General features: G+C 38.8%; 1 protein-coding gene across 1 annotated transcript in view; it reads right to left on the bottom strand.

The window, feature by feature from the left end:
• Positions 1 to 71: 71 nt before the first annotated feature.
• usp40 (ubiquitin specific peptidase 40) overlaps positions 72 to 14,713 on the bottom strand; it is a 36,812-nt gene continuing 22,170 nt past the window's right edge. The window contains exons 20-32 of the mRNA XM_066665384.1: positions 14,353 to 14,441; positions 14,114 to 14,200; positions 13,851 to 13,887; positions 13,674 to 13,738; positions 13,452 to 13,526; positions 13,256 to 13,328; positions 13,089 to 13,156; positions 11,340 to 11,458; positions 11,006 to 11,071; positions 1,877 to 2,087; positions 1,290 to 1,385; positions 682 to 776; positions 72 to 585 (exon numbers count right to left, since the gene is read on the bottom strand). Of these exons, the coding sequence (XP_066521481.1) occupies positions 480 to 585; positions 682 to 776; positions 1,290 to 1,385; positions 1,877 to 2,087; positions 11,006 to 11,071; positions 11,340 to 11,458; positions 13,089 to 13,156; positions 13,256 to 13,328; positions 13,452 to 13,526; positions 13,674 to 13,738; positions 13,851 to 13,887; positions 14,114 to 14,200; positions 14,353 to 14,441 (1,187 nt within the window). The 3' untranslated portion in view covers positions 72 to 479. The remainder of the gene's footprint in view (positions 586 to 681; positions 777 to 1,289; positions 1,386 to 1,876; positions 2,088 to 11,005; positions 11,072 to 11,339; positions 11,459 to 13,088; positions 13,157 to 13,255; positions 13,329 to 13,451; positions 13,527 to 13,673; positions 13,739 to 13,850; positions 13,888 to 14,113; positions 14,201 to 14,352; positions 14,442 to 14,713) is intronic.

Here is a 14,713-nt window from a genome sequence, read left to right as displayed (position 1 = left end):
ACACACTCTATCAGATTCAGATCAGACACACTACTCAGAACCACTTCCACTGAAATTAATTTCTGAGTTGTATATGATAAAATATATCAGGGCCATATTTTCTCTCTCACACACACACACACACACACAGAGCAGAGAGCTGTTATTCCATCGGGGGGGGGAGGGGGGGGGGGTGCGCTTTGTTTCAGAAAAAAGGAAAAAGAAAAAGAACAGAAATTATTACTTCTTATTCTTAAAAAAAAAGTACAGAAGAGGTTTAGAGATGTTGAGAGATTTTTCCCACAAGCCTCTTCTGGCGAATCTGGAAAACAGGAGGTGGAGTTCCTGCTAAAGACACAGTGGCATCTCTACAGCATTACCCATGAGTCTTTGTTGTCCCACATGCTAATTGGTTTTCAATGTTAGGGCCTCTGTGCATGGGCAGACAGTTTCAGTGGGTGTGTCCTGGCTCTGGAGGCGTAGCTTCTTCATGAAGCGCATTATCTGAACACACCCACATTGATGGACAAGGCCACTTCAGGCTTCCTGTGTTTAGCTTTGGTCTTCCCCTCAGGCCACGTCCCCAGGGTGACATCACAGTGCCCTCTGGTGGACAAACAAACAATCACAATTTTAACAATCATACAGTCGTGTGTGTGTGTGTGTGTGTGTGTGTGTGTGTGTGTGAGTATGGTTCCTCACTTTATCCTGTGGTTTTCTGTTTGTTCCCTGAGCCTCTGCTGGGCTTCTTCGTCCTGCAGTGTACTGAATTCTTTATTACTGTCAACAAGTAGATTCTACACACACACACACAAAGAGTAAGCGTATGAAGGGTAGAGAAGAAACTAAGTGCTGTAAGAAATCATTTAGCCTGCGGCGATTTAACGGTCGTCTGTCATCTGAGTCGAATTACTGAGGTGCAGTTAGAGAGCGATGATGTCACGGCTTGTTCCCACCCACTGCACACAACCGATGTTAATTTCCCTCAGCAGCAAGTGCTGCCTCAGAGTTTCAGTGCTGTGGAGTTTGCTCTTCATGTTTTATTGTGATTTTAATCATCTTTGCTCTGGGAGAACAGTGAAACAGATGTGAGTGCGTGCAGTGCATCATGGGATTGCCTTCACGGCTGAGGAACGTCGCATTAAAATTCTACCAGATTAAGGTACCTCAGGAGTATTTAAAGTGTGTAGATTGACAGGTGACAGGAGCGTGCACACTGTGATGTAAATGCTTTGTAAAACAGAATCTGAAAGGAAGATAAAAAAAAATAAATAAATACATAAATAATAAAATATCAGCCTCTCTTTCACCTTCACACCAACAACGTCTCCATCATGCAGGAAATACGGAGCTCCCTGAAGACTGTCCACCTTCTTCTTTTTCTTCCGTTTAGAGACCTGCTGAGTCTGAAGAGAGAGAGACGGGTGACAAAGAATAAGGCAGAGCCAAAAATAAGTTAATATATTAAGTATTTCTCTCTCTCACACACACACACACACTAGTGCACTAGGGGCTGTGACCACACACCCAGAGCTGTGGGTGGGGGGCAGCCTTCCCTGGTGCCTGGGGAGCAGTTGTGGAAGTGGCTCTAGGTGGATTCACCTGTCCTGGGAATCAAACCAGCAACTTTCTGGTACCAAGCCCGGTCTCTAACCAATAGCTCAAACCTGCCCCATATGTGGCCGCTCAGAGATGCTTTGACCAAAACTTTGGATGTTTAATTATACATTTCTGCTGGAGAGATACACACAGAATGTTGCAGAAAATAATTGTTCCAAAATGAAGCTTCAGATTAGGAGCTGTTCTCCGGCGCCTGGGAGTCAGCTCAGTGAAAGCCACCACTCATTTATAATTTAACTTTAAATCCCCTTTGTGCTGCAGGAGTCTCTAAGCTTACCCAGTTGTGTATGGGCATCCAGCTGTGTTTCTCAGGCAGATGTTTGGCCAGCAGCAGGTTTTCAGGCTCGAGGGCGTAGAAGGCAGCAAGAGCATGGTACAGGCCTTTAGGCGAGGGGTCTCTCCCAGCATCCCACACAAACTCCTGAGGAGGAAAATACTCCCTCTCACACGGGACCCCCATGAGGACCCTCAGGACAACATCCTTCAGCCTGACACAAAAAAACAAACATACAATCAAATCACACTCAGCACAACAAACACAAACAACACATAAATATCTCAGTAAATAAGTATATCAAACAAAAACAACAGAAAAACACAGTTACACAAACAAACTCCAGTAAAACAGTTACACAAACACAAACTCCATTAAACACAGTCACACAAATACACTCCATCAAAACACAGTTACACAAACAAACTCCAGTAAATCAGTTACACAAACACAAACTCCATTAAACACAGTTACACAAACAAACTCCAGTAAAACAGTTACACAAACACAAACTCCATTAAACGCAGTTACACAAACTCCAGTAAAACAGTTACACAAACACAAACTCCAGTAAACACAGTTACACAAACAAACTCCAGTAAAACAGTTACACAAACTCCATTAAACACAGTTACACAAACAAACTCCATCAAAACAGTTACACAAACCATCTCCATCAAAACACAGTTACACAAACAAACTCCAGTAAAACAGTTACATAAACAAACTCCAGTAAAACAGTTACACAAACACAAACTCCATCAAACACAGTTACACAAACAAACTCCATCAAAACACAGTTACACAAACAAACTCCATCAAAACAGTTACACAAAACAAACTCCAGTAAAACACAGTTACACAAACAAACTCCAGTAAAACACAGTTACACAAACAAACTCCAGTAAAACAGTTACACAAACTCCATTAAACACAGTCACACAAACAAACTCCAGTAAACACAGTTACACAAACTCCATTAAACAGTTACACAAACTCCATCAAAACACAGTTACACAAACAAACTCCAGTAAAACAGTTACACAAACAAACTCCAGTAAAACAGTTACGAAAATAAACTCCAGTAAAACAATTACACAAACAAACTGCAGTAAAACAGTTACACAAACTCCATTAAACACAGTCACACAAACAAACTCCAGTAAAACAGTTACACAAACAAACTCCAGTAAAACAGTTACACAAACACAAACTCCATCAAACACAGTTACACAAACAAACTCCATCAAAACACAGTTACACAAACAAACTCCATCAAAACACAGTTACACAAAACAAGCTCCAGTAAAACAGTTACACAAACAAACTCCAGTAAAACAGTTACACAAACAAACTCCAGTAAACAGTTACACAAACAAACTCCAGTAAAACAGTTACACAAACAAACTCCAGTAAAACAATTACACAAACAAACTCCAGTAAAACAGTTACACAAACTCCATTAAACAGTCACACAAACAAACTCCAGTAAAACACAGTTACACAAACTCCATTAAACACAGTCACACAAACAAACTCCAGTAAAACAGTTACACAAACTCCAGTAAAACAGTTACACAAACAAACTCCAGTAAAACAGTTACACAAACACAAACTCCATTAAACACAGTCACACAAACAAACTCCAGTAAACACAGTTACACAAACTCCATTAAACAGTTACACAAACTCCATCAAAACACAGTTACACAAACAAACTCCAGTAAAAAAGTTACACAAACAAACTCCAGTAAAACAATTACACAAACAAACTCCAGTAAAACAGTTACACAAACTCCATCAAAACACAGTTACACAAACAAACTCCAGTAAAACAGTTACACAAGCAAACTCCAGTAAAACAATTACACAAACAAACTCCAGTAAAACAGTTACACAAACACAAACTCCATTAAACACAGTCACACAAACAAACTCCATTAAACACAGTCACACAAACAAGCTCCAGTAAAACAGTTACACAAACAAACTCCAGTAAAACAGTTACACAAACAAACTCCATCAAAAAACAGTTACACAAACAAGCTCCAGTAAAACAGTTACACAAACAAACTCCAGTAAACACAGTCACACAAACAAACTCCAATAAAACAGTTACACAAACACAAACTCCAATAAAACAGTTACACAAACAAGCTCCATCAAAACACAGTTACACAAACAAACTCCAGTAAAACACAGTTACACAAACAAACACCAGTAAAACAGTTACACAAACTCCATTAAACACAGTTACACAAACAAGCTCCATCAAAACAGTTACATAAACACAAACTCCATCAAACATAGTTACACAAACAAACTCCATCAAAACACAGTTACACCAACAAACTCCAGTAAAACAGTTACACAAACAAACTCCAGTAAAACACAGTTACACAAACAAACTCCATTAGACACAGTTACACAAACAAATTCCATCAAAACACAGTTACACAAACTCCAGTAAAACAGTTACACAAACTCCATTAAACACAGTTACACAAACAAACTCCAGTAAAACACAGTTACACAAACACCAGTAAAACAGTTACACAAACACCATTAAACACAGTTACATAAACAAGCTCCATCAAAACAGTTACACAAACACAAACTCCATTAAACACAGTTACATAAACAAGCTCCATCAAAACACAGTTACACAAACAAACTCCAGTAAAACAGTTACACCAACTCCATTCTCCAATAAACACGGTTACACAAACAAACTCCATCAAAACACAGTTACACAAACAAACTCCAGTAAAACAGTTACACCAACTCCATTAAAAACAGTTACACAAACAAACTCCAGTAAAACAGTTACACAAACAAACTCCAGGAAAAACACAGTTACACAAACAAACTCCATTAAACAAAGTTACACAAAACAAACTCCAGTAAAACAGGTACACAAACTCCAGTAAAACACAGTTACACAAACAAACTCCAGTAAAACAGTTACACAAACAAACACCAGTAAAACAGTTACACAAACACAAACTCCATTAAACACAGTCACACAAACAAACTCCAGTAAACACAGTTACACAAACTCCATTAAACAGTTACACAAATTCCATCAAAACACAGTTACACAAACAAACTCCAGTAAAACAGTTACACAAACAAACACCAGTAAAACAGTTACACAAACACAAACTCCATTAAACACAGTCACACAAACAAACTCCAGTAAACACAGTTACACAAACTCCATTAAACAGTTACACAAACTCCATCAAAACACAGTTACACAAACAAACTCCAGTAAAACAGTTACACAAACAAACTTCAGTAAAACAATTACACAAACAAACTCCAGTAAAACAGTTACACAAACTCCATTAAACACAGTCACACAAACAAACTCCAGTAAAACAGTTACACAAACAAACTCCAGTAAAACAGTTACACACACACAAACTCCATTAAACACAGTCACACAAACAAACTCCAATAAAACAGTTACACAAACACAAACTCCAATAAAACAGTTACACAAACAAGCTCCATCAAAACACAGTTACACAAACAAACTCCAGTAAAACACAGTTACACAAACAAACACCAGTAAAACAGTTACACAAACTCCATTAAACACAGTTACACAAACAAGCTCCATCAAAACAGTTACATAAACACAAACTCCATCAAACATAGTTACACAAACAAACTCCATCAAAACACAGTTACACCAACAAACTCCAGTAAAACAGTTACACCAACTCCATTAAAAACAGTTACACAAACAAACTCCAGTAAAACACTTACACAAACAAACTCCAGTAAAACACAGTTACACAAACAAACTCCATTAGACACAGTTACACAAACAAATTCCATCAAAACACAGTTACACAAACTCCAGTAAAACAGTTACACAAACAAACTCCAGTAAAACAGTTACACAAACTCCATTAAACACAGTTACACAAACAAACTCCAGTAAAACAGTTACACCAACTCCATTCTCCATTAAACACGGTTACACAAACAAACTCCATCAAAACACAGTTACACAAACAAACTCCAGTAAAACAGTTACACCAACTCCATTAAAAACAGTTACACAAACAAACTCCAGTAAAACAGTTACACAAACAAACTCCAGGAAAAACACAGTTACACAAACAAACTCCATTAAACAAAGTTACACAAAACAAACTCCAGTAAAACAGGTACACAAACTCCAGTAAAACACAGTTACACAAACAAACTCCAGTAAAACAGTTACACAAACAAACACCAGTAAAACAGTTACACAAACACAAACTCCATTAAACACAGTCACACAAACAAACTCCAGTAAACACAGTTACACAAACTCCATTAAACAGTTACACAAACTCCATCAAAACACAGTTACACAAACAAACTCCAGTAAAACAATTACACAAACAAACTCCAGTAAAACAGTTACACAAACTCCATTAAACACAGTCACACAAACAAACTCCAGTAAAACAGTTACACAAACAAACTCCAGTAAAACAGTTACACACACACAAACTCCATTAAACACAGTCACACAAACAAACTCCAGTAAACACAGTTACACAAACTCCATTAAACAGTTACACAAACTCCATCAAAACACAGTTACTCAAACAAACTCCAGTAAAACAGTTACACAAACAAACTCCAGTAAAACAATTACACAAACAAACTCCAGTAAAACAGTTACACAAACTCCATTAAACACAGTCACACAAACAAACTCCAGTAAAACAGTTACACAAACACAAACTCCATTAAACACAGTTACATAAACAAGCTCCATCAAAACAGTTACATAAACAAACTCCAGTAAAACAGTTACACAACTCCATCAAAACACAGTTACACAAACAAACTCCAGTAAAACAGTTACACCAACTCCATTCTCCATTAAACACGGTTACACAAACAAACTCCATCAAAACACAGTTACACAAACAAACTCCAGTAAAACAGTTACACCAACTCCATTAAAAACAGTTACACAAACAAACTCCAGTAAAACAGTTACACAAACAAACTCCAGGAAAAACACAGTTACACAAACAAACTCCATTAAACAAAGTTACACAAAACAAACTCCAGTAAAACAGGTACACAAACTCCAGTAAAACACAGTTACACAAACAAACTCCAGTAAAACAGTTACACAAACAAACACCAGTAAAACAGTTACACAAACACAAACTCCATTAAACACAGTCACACAAACAAACTCCAGTAAACACAGTTACACAAACTCCATTAAACAGTTACACAAACTCCATCAAAACACAGTTACACAAACAAACTCCAGTAAAACAATTACACAAACAAACTCCAGTAAAACAGTTACACAAACTCCATTAAACACAGTCACACAAACAAACTCCAGTAAAACAGTTACACAAACAAACTCCAGTAAAACAGTTACACACACACAAACTCCATTAAACACAGTCACACAAACAAACTCCAGTAAACACAGTTACACAAACTCCATTAAACAGTTACACAAACTCCATCAAAACACAGTTACTCAAACAAACTCCAGTAAAACAGTTACACAAACAAACTCCAGTAAAACAATTACACAAACAAACTCCAGTAAAACAGTTACACAAACTCCATTAAACACAGTCACACAAACAAACTCCAGTAAAACAGTTACACAAACACAAACTCCATTAAACACAGTCACACAAACAAACTCCATTAAACACAGTCACACAAAAAAACTCCAGTAAAACAGTTACACAAACAAACTCCAGCAAAACAATTACACAAACTCCATTAAACACAGTCACACAAACAAACTCCAATAAAACAGTTACACAAACACAAACTCCATTAAACACAGTTACACAAACAAGCTCCATCAAAACAGTTACACAAACAAACACCAGTAAAACAGTTACACAAACTCCATTAAACACAGTTACACAAACAAGCTCCATCAAAACAGTTACATAAACACAAACTCCATCAAACACAGTTACACAAACAAACTCCATCAAAACACAGTTACACCAACAAACTCCAGTAAAACAGTTACACCAACAAAGTCCAGTAAAACAGTTACACCAACTCCATTAAAAACAGTTACACAAACAAACTCCAGTAAAACAGTTACACAAACAAACTCCAGTAAAACACAGTTACACAAACAAACGCCATTAAACACAGTTACACAAATAATTCCATCAAAACACAGTTACACAAACTCCAGTAAAACAGTTACACAAACAAACTCCAGTAAAACACTTACACAAACTCCATTAAACACAGTTACACAAACAAACTCCAGTAAAACACAGTTACACAAACTCCAGTAAAACAGTTACACAAACACAAACTCCATTAAACACAGTTACATAAACAAACTCCAGTAAAACAGTTACACAAACTCCATCAAACACAGTTACACAAACAAACTCCATCAAAACACAGTTACACAAACCAACTCCATCAAAACACAGTTACACAAAACAAACTCCAGTAAAACAGTTACACAAACACAAACTCCAGTAAAACACAGTTACACAAACAAACTCCAGTAAAACAGTTACACAAACACAAACTCCATTAAACACAGTCACACAAACAAACTCCAGTAAAACAATTACACAAACACAAACTCCATTAAACACAGTCACACAAACAAACTCCAGTAAAACAGTTACACAAACAAACTCCAGTAAAACAATTACACAAACTCCATTAAACACAGTCACACAAACAAACTCCAATAAAACAGTTACACAAACACAAACTCCATTAAACACAGTTACACAAACAAGCTCCATCAAAACACAGTTACACAAACTCCAGTAAAACAGTTACACCAACTCCATTAAAAACAGTTACACAAACAAACTACATCAAAACACAGTTACACAAACAAACTCCAGTAAAACACAGTTACACAAACAAACACAAGTAAAACAGTTACACAAACTCCATTAAACACAGTTACACAAACAAGCTCCAGTAAAACAGTTACACAAACTCCATTAAACACAGTCACACAAACAAACTCCAATAAAACAGTTACACAAACACAAACTCCATTAAACACAGTTACACAAACAAGCTCCATCAAAACACAGTTACACAAACTCCAGTAAAACAGTTACACAAACTCCATTAAAAACAGTTACACAAACAAACTACATCAAAACACAGTTACACAAACAAACACCAGTAAAACACAGTTACACAAACAAACACAAGTAAAACAGTTACACAAACTCCATTAAACACAGTTACACAAACAAGCTCCAGTAAAACAGTTACACCAACTCCATTAAAAACAGTTACACAAACAAACTCCAGTAAAACAGTTACACAAACAAACTCCAGTAAAACAGTTACACAAACTCCATTAAACACAGTTACACAAACTCCATTAAACACAGTTACACAAACAAATTCCATCAAAACACAGTTACACAAACAAACTCCAGTAAAACAGTTACACAAACACAAACTCCATTAAACACAGTTACATAAACAAGCTCCATCAAAACACAGTTACATAAACAAACTCCAGTAAAACAGTTACACAAACTCCATCAAACACAGTTACACAAACTCCATCAAAACAGTTACACAAAACAAACTCCAGTAAAACACAGTTACACAAACAAACTCCAGTAAAACAGTTACACAAACAAACTCCATTAAACACAGTTACACAAACTCCAATAAAACAGTTACACAAACAAACTCCAGTAAAACAGTTACACAACCACAAACTCCATTAAACACAGTCACACAAACAAACTCCATTAAACACAGTCACACAAACAAACTCCAGTAAAACAGTTACACCACCTCTATTAAACACAGTTACACAAACATAAAGTCCATTAAAAATAAATAAAGAACCCATTCAGGTTTGGTCTAGGTTTGGTGAATTTAGTCAGAGCTTATTCTGGGTTTGAGCAGGACTTGCTTTGGTTTAGTCTGAGTTCAAACAGCTGGATTTTGTTTTGTCTGAATTTGATTTGGTTTAAAACCTTTTGAGATGAGGGGCATGTCCCAGGGCTTAGCCCCAAGAAGAAATCTTTAGCAAATTTTCCTAAGTTCGAATTTACTCTGGATGCTGATTAGCTAAATAAGGGACAACCAATGAGATGCATATTCTCTCGTGCTGTGGAGAATTAGCCCCTTCTCCTGTCTGAGGTAGAGCTGCGGAGTTTCACCGTCTTCACAGTTTCACCTCAGAAATACGTAATAAAACGCCTCCAGGATCAGTTCCAAACAGAGCACGGCTTTTAGTCCAAATACAGGACGGCTGGCCCCTAACAAAACTATTTTTATTTAGAAAGAACACAATATTTTGAGCGAAAATTGTGCCGGATGCAGCTTCATAATGGAAATTTGAAGTTAGTAAAGACCCGGAGCTGTAGTCCTGTAGCCAAGGCCAAGGCACGACCCTGATTGGGATGGGATTTGTTTTCTGTGAGGAGCTGGGGTAGTGTCATTTTACCACAGGATCACTAATTTTCTGAGGACAGCCCTCCCACCAAATATATCCAGTCCTCAAAATGATCTTCTAGTCCTTCAAACAGATAACGGGCAAGAAATAGTAAAAACTACTAATTCTTCACACAGTTATAAATTATATTATAAACTGTTTAATGGTAACTTTCTCAGTGTGAGATTTGTTCAAAACACGTCTGTAGCTGCTACTATGTGCAAAACCTACCTACAGCCGCCAGAAATTTCTCTCCTGATCCTTTAGGTCATTTTGTGGATGTGAGCGTGATCCTTGTATTTGAACAGTATATTTCTTCACTTATCTCCTCCTCCCTTCTACAGAAAACCCACAAAAAAACTCCTTTACTTTGGAATATGAGGCAATATACCCTGACAGGTGAATTCTGATGGACTTAATACCCTGGGGCTATATTTACTGCTCATTTTACAGAAAGTAAAAGGCTCAGGAATCGTCCAGAAAACAGAGCGCACACCGCAGACAAACACTGATGTGTTCAGATGGAATTAAAACCACCATGATTCTCTGGAAATAATTATTTACCCCACATCCAGAAGAAAAACTAATCCCACCTGAATAGGGCTTTAGTCTGGGTCAGATTTGGTTTAGTCTGGGTTTAGTCTGATGCTGATGTTTCAGGAACTCACCCAAGATTCTCCTCACACTGAAGCTTCTGGAAACACAACTCACTTCCACACAACACTTTCAGCTTTCTGTCAACAACAACACAATAAACAACCACAGTTAATGATCAATGTTTTATTAATATGTACATAATGAATGTGTGTGTGTACTTGTGTGCAAGTGTGAATATATATACACTTGTGTGTGCGTGAATGTGTGTGTGTGTGTGTGAGTGAGTGAGTGAGTGAGTGAGTGTGAAAGAGAGAGAGAGAGGAGAGAGAGAGAGAGAGAGAGAGAGAGAGAGAGAGAGAGAGAGAGAGAGAGAGAGAGAGAGAGAGAGAGAGGGTGATTCTTTACCTGAGTGTGAGTGTGTTTCCTCTGAGGATTCTGCTGACTCTATGATTCTCTACCAACCAACAACGAAGAAAGTCAGGAGTGGGCACACACTCATCCACCAGTGCTGGGAGAGTTAACACCTTCACACACACACACACACACACACACACACACACACACACACACACACACACACACACACACACACACACACACACAAAACAGTACAGTGGTCATCATTAATAACTATAAATCTGAAAATTAAACATGTTGGTGTGTAAACTACATAATATTTCATGGGTTTCATAATTAAAACTTTAATAAAATCCATTTGTATTTAGAGAAAAAACAACAACATGGGCTACAAATAAACAGTAGTTCAGTCTGTAAGAGAAGGGCTAAGCAGCGGTCCCCTGCTTTTTTTTTCCAGGAAGAGTCCCTCAGTAATTTGCAAAATCCATATAAATAAAGCTCAGTTTCAGCTTCTTCCTGAATGTTAGCAAAGACTAGAAACAGATAGAGTAATTTGGGACCATTACAAAAAGAGCAAAATGAACGACAAATAAACCGAGACCAACCCAGCCAAATATGGCTCAGCCCAGAAGAACTAAATCTAGAGGCCTAAAAATAGAGAGAACACTTAAATGAAGAACGCCAACGTGATTGATTTTCATATTATCAGAATCCTTAAACATGGTAAGTGTTACAGTGTGTACGGTGTGGTGAGTGTTACAGTGTGTACGGTGTGTAAGGTGTGGTGAGTGTTACAGTGTGTAAGGTGTGGTGAGTGTTACTGTGTGTAAGGTGTGGTGAGTGTTACAGTGTGTACGGTGTGGTGAGTGTTACAGTGTGTACGGTGTGGTGAGTGTTACAGTGTGTAAGGTGTGGTGATTGTTACAGTGTGTACGGTGTGGTGAGTGTTACAGTGTGTACGGTGTGGTGAGTGTTACAGTGTGTACGGTGTGGTGAGTGTTACAGTGTGTACGGTGTGGTGAGTGTTACTGTGTGTAAGGTGTGGTGAGTGTTACTGTGTGTAAGGTATGGTGAGTGTTACAGTGTGTACGGTGTGGTGAGTGTTACAGTGTGTACGGTGTGGTGAGTGTTACAGTGTGTAAGGTGTGGTGAGTGTTACAGTGTGTAAGGTGTGGTGAGTGTTACAGTGTGTACGGTGTGGTGAGTGTTACAGTGTGTACGGTGTGGTGAGTGTTACAGTGTGTACGCTGTGGTGAGTGTTACAGTGTGTAAGGTGTGGTGAGTGTTACAGTGTGTAAGGTGTGGTGAGTGTTACAGTCTGTAAGGTGTGTAAGGTGTGGTGAGTGTTACAGTGTGTACAGTGTGGTGAGTGTTACGGTGTGTACAGTGTCGTGAGTGTTACAGTCTGTAAGGTGTGGTGAGTGTTACAGTGTGTACGATGTGGTGAGTGTTACAGTGTGTACGGTGTGGTGAGTGTTACAGTGTGGTGAGTGTTACAGTGTGTACGGTGTGGTGAGTGTTACAGTGTGTACGGTGAGTGTTACAGTTTGTAAGGTGTGGTGAGTGTTAGGGTGTGCAAGGTGTGGTGAGTGTTACAGTGTGTAAAGTGTGATGAGTGTTACAGTGTGGAAGGTGTGGGGAGTGTTACAGTGTGTAAGGTGTGGTGAGTGTTACAGTGTGTAAGGTGTGGTGAGTGTTACGGTGTGTAAGGTGTGGTGTGTGTTACAGTGTGTAAGGTGTGTAAGGTGTGTTGAGTGTTACGGTGTGTAAGGTGCTTGAGATTAAGTTGAGATTTACCTGAGTCTTGAGATCCTGCAATAAAGCGTCTTCAGAAATCTCCACCAAACCCACAGCTTTACACTTCCCTAAACAACACACACACACAGCAGTGTGAAGTCTGTACACACACACACACACACACACACACACACCACACCCACAACTCTAAATTCAGTGTCTCTAACCTGCAGTGTGTGACAACTCAATCCGGTGACTGAACTCCTCACACCACCAGCTCACTGAGAGCTTCAGAAAACCCTGATAAACAAACACACACGCACACACACATGCAAAAACACTCTCTCAGAGGATAATCCAGCTGAAATGAAATTATCTCACACAGTGCGTTTTAACTTTTCAGAGAATAAAATGTGATTTTACCTTTGGGGGCAGTTCCCCTTCAGCGAGAACCAGTGTATCACCATTAGCGACACCAGCCTCCTTCAGAGATAGACTCTAACACACACACACACACACACACACACACACACACACACAGATACACAAAAAACATTCAGATAACCAGAACTGACAGATGGCCATCTACAAACTACAGTTTCCTTTGGGATCCGTATAGTGTTCTCTTCTTTTATTTTCCTGTACCTCATCCCTGAGAGCATCCCCAACTTCCTCACACCAGTCCATCCTCCGGACATGCCAACAAGGTCCTGTACACACACACACACAAAAACAAAAAGGCACACCCACATGTTTATAATCTGCTCTGCAATCTGAAAAAAACTGACATTTTTTTCCTTGAACAAAAGAATCAGACTTTACCTTGCAGCCCGGCCACTCGAACCATCTCCATCACACACTGAAACACACACACACACAGAGGGAGAGAGGATTAAACCCATATACACACACTGCTTGTGTTTACATTCTCCACACACACACACACACAGAATAACACATATATAGTATTACGCACAAGGTGCAACACACAAATTCACAGTATAACACACACACGGAGAGAGAGGACGCTTGTGTTTACACAGTTACTGTCCCCCACCCCCCAACACACACACACACAGACTGACCCCTCTGACGGAGAGTGTTTGGGGGACGATGAGCTCCAGGTCCGGAGCTCCAGGAGGCACTGTGCTCACTCTGAAAAACAGGAAGAGCTGCAAGACACAAACATGTAGTGAACGACAGAGAGTTAAAGGGCGCTTGATCAGTTTCTGTTATTTTAATTGATCTCCATCACCCTCCCGGTCTTAGTCCTAATCCTGACCCTGCATTCTCCCCCTCACACCACAGTCACTCACACTTTTACCTCAGAAAACTTGGGGGCATGTCCAGGACACAGATACAATGACGTCATCAATCTGATACCGGCATCACGGACACTCAGGTCCTCACAAACTGCAGAAAATACACACACACAGCATTCAGAATACCAAATCTGACAGATGACCATCTACAAATGTAGAGCAATCAGTCAGTGGTCAGTAATAATCTGAGTGGTCTGTAATGGTTAATCAGTCATGTAATCTGTAATGGTCAGTTTGTGTTCCATGTTCATTTGAATGGTCTGTAACGGTCTGAGTGTTCTGTAATGGTCAGTCAGTGGTCTGTAATGGTTTGAGTGGTCTGTAATGATCAGTCAGTGGTCAGTAACAGTCTGAGTGGTCTGT

Source organism: Hoplias malabaricus, chromosome 3 (assembly GCF_029633855.1).
Source record: "Hoplias malabaricus isolate fHopMal1 chromosome 3, fHopMal1.hap1, whole genome shotgun sequence".
Lineage (NCBI taxonomy): Eukaryota > Metazoa > Chordata > Actinopteri > Characiformes > Erythrinidae > Hoplias > Hoplias malabaricus.
Note: the sequence above shows the minus strand (reverse complement) of the source record. Positions and strands in the feature narration are given on the sequence as shown.